This window comes from Diaphorina citri, unplaced genomic scaffold, assembly GCF_000475195.1.
Source record: "Diaphorina citri unplaced genomic scaffold, Diaci psyllid genome assembly version 1.1 scaffold23234, whole genome shotgun sequence".
NCBI lineage: Eukaryota > Metazoa > Arthropoda > Insecta > Hemiptera > Psyllidae > Diaphorina > Diaphorina citri.
Window position 1 is genome coordinate 1 of NW_007400578.1, and position 2663 is coordinate 2663.

Here is a 2663-nt window from a genome sequence, read left to right on the forward strand (position 1 = left end):
TAAAGCCAGAGTAGCTCCTGCAACAAAGACAAGTAAAAGAATGAGCATACCAAGACTAGAGCTTTTAGCGGCTTGTATTGCAGCCAGATTATATCAAAATGTAATTAATGATTATAAATTGCACAATGTAAAGACGATCTGTTGGACAGATGCCTCGACAGTGTTGGCTTGGCTCCAAAGACATGAGCCGTGGGACATCTATGTTATGAACCGTGTCAAGGAAATCCGTGAACTAACAAAGAACTGTGAATGGCGTCACGTCCCTGGGATTATGAACCCTGCAGACCTCCCGTCCCGTGGAAGCTCCGTAAAGAAACTTATACAGTTGAGATGGTGGGAGGGCCCTGCTTGGTTGAAGGATTCACCTGAAACATGGCCACAAACTGAGGTAAATTATGACGAAGAAGAAGTCAACAGAGAAAGGAAAAAGACGGTAGTGTCCTCTATGATAGATACACATACAGATATAGCAAAGGATTGGTATTACAAACGGTTCTCTAGTTACAAGAAGACTGTCAGGACAATTGCTTGGATGTTACGTTTTAAACATAATACTTTGTGTAAAGACCAACATCTTCAAGGTGAACTTACTGCTCAAGAGTTCAAGATAGCAGAAGACAAAGTGTTACTATTGGTTCAAAGAGAAACCTTTCTTGACTTATCTGATCCTAAGCTGATTAGTTTAATGCCATTCCTAGATGAATGTGGTCTTGCACGAATCAAGACAAAGGTATCAAATCTACCTGATTCAATAGATTTCTGTTACCCCATTGTGCTCCCAAATTCAAAACACCCTGTAGTTCATAGACTCATCCTAGAAGAACACAAAGGTAATTTGCATGCAGGGACCCAGACACTGTTAGCTTTACTGAGACGAAGGTTTTGGATCTTAGGCGGCCGAAGATCGGTCAACCATGCTCTGAATGATTGCCTAACTTGTAAGAAACACAAGGTAAAGAGGCTAGAAGTTGTCCCAACACCATTACCATTGGATCGTGTCCGGCAAGCAAACGTTTTTGAGGTAACAGGAGTAGACCTTGCTGGTCCCCTATATATCAAGGAAGAAGGAGGGACGAAAAAGGTATGGATTTGTCTTTTCACCTGCGCGATATACCGAGCTGTCCGTTTAGAGTTGGTCTCCAATATCTCAACTCTTGGTTTCCTACAAGCTCTCAGGAGATTTGCCAGTAGACAAGGACGTCCTAGCATTATGTATAGTGACTGTGGCACTAACTTTACCGGTTTTGACAATCTGTGTGCACAACTTGATTGGGACATGATCGCAAACTACAGTTCGGCTAGAAGAATAGAGTGGCGCTTCAACCCTCCTACAGCACCATGGTGGGGGGGATGGTGGGAGCGATTGATTGGTTTGATGAAGAATCTGTTGCGTCGTGTTCTTGGACGTACCTCAGTAAACTATGTAGAGCTCCAGACATTGTTGTGTGAAGTAGAATCAGTGATAAATGCACGCCCCTTGACATACGTCTCCAACAATGCAACAGATTTATCCTGTATAACACCCAGTATGTTCCTACATGATTTGGAGGACACGGGAGTCCCCGAATATGACTTCATTACTTCATCCGACTTGAGCAAGAAATTGAAGCATTCGCAACAAGTAAAGAAACAACTACACAAGAGATTTGTAGCTGAATATCTTGGTCAGCTGCAGTTGTTTGCTAGTAAAGGAAAGAAACATGATCTCAAGTTAGGAGATTTAGTGTTGGTTGGTGATGACCATTCAAAGAGGATCCAGTGGCCCCTAGGACGTGTTGTACATTTGGTTCCTGGAAAAGATGGTGAAATACGAGTAGCACATGTTCATACAGCCAATGGAACAATTGTGAGACCTGTTCAAAGACTATACCTCCTTGAGTCTGACCCGTCATATGAAACAGGAAATGAGCCAGATTCTAACCTGACGTCAGACATGCAGCCTGCTGAGATGTCAGATGTTCAACAGCAACTCCAGGGGACACCAGACCTGCAGTCTGATGATGATAGCAACGATGATGAGTTTTCGACTGGTAAAACTGCAGACCCACAATCAGGGAGAAATTTGGATCGTCCGTCAAGTCCATCAGTTGTTCATCACCCAATTACCAATGTAGATCCTGAACCTGACGAGACAATCCCAATTCCACAGTATCATTTGAATCGTCGAGGACGTATGATTAGAAAGCCAAACCGCTTTCTCTGATTTGATTTATGTACCTGTTGTAAGTCTCTCCTATTATAATTTTCTAGATAAAACTTGGTAACTTTTGGAAAATTATTTTAAAGGGGGCCAATCATTTGTATTTTGGTATTTGTACATACATTCAAATTGAAATTAACTTGGTTTATTTGTCACATTTGACATCATTGTCATGGGATTAGCATTTAGCATTTCATTGTACAGTTTAATAACTTTATATAATTTGTGTCTAGTATCTACTTGAATTTGCTTTTAAAATAATACTTTGATTATTCATGATACTATTAGGTTGTATGTGACATTTGCATTTTTAACTTGTTACTTGTTTCTTGGTAAATACTACCTTTATATTTCTCAGAAGGTGAAATTTTGTATTTTTTATTTTCCTTTTTGGGGATAACTTTTGATTGACATGTCCTATTTGGTTGATCAAATTTTTTATAGATAGTTCAGATTTTTTTTT

At 40.2% G+C, this 2663-nt stretch overlaps 1 protein-coding gene across 1 annotated transcript; it reads left to right on the plus strand.

Annotated features, from left to right (window-relative positions):
• The first annotated feature begins 40 nt into the window (after positions 1–40).
• LOC103523442 lies at positions 41–2203 on the plus strand. Its single transcript, XM_008488483.1, has one exon. It carries the CDS (start codon positions 41–43, stop codon positions 2201–2203), a length of 2163 nt encoding a protein of 720 aa, XP_008486705.1.
• The last annotated feature ends 460 nt before the right edge of the window (positions 2204–2663 follow it).

Bases quoted from the DNA above. Each gene is read 5' to 3' on its own strand.
- LOC103523442 (XM_008488483.1), top strand. From the start codon at position 41: ATGAGCATACCAAGACTAGAGCTTTTAGCGGCTTGTATTGCAGCCAGA.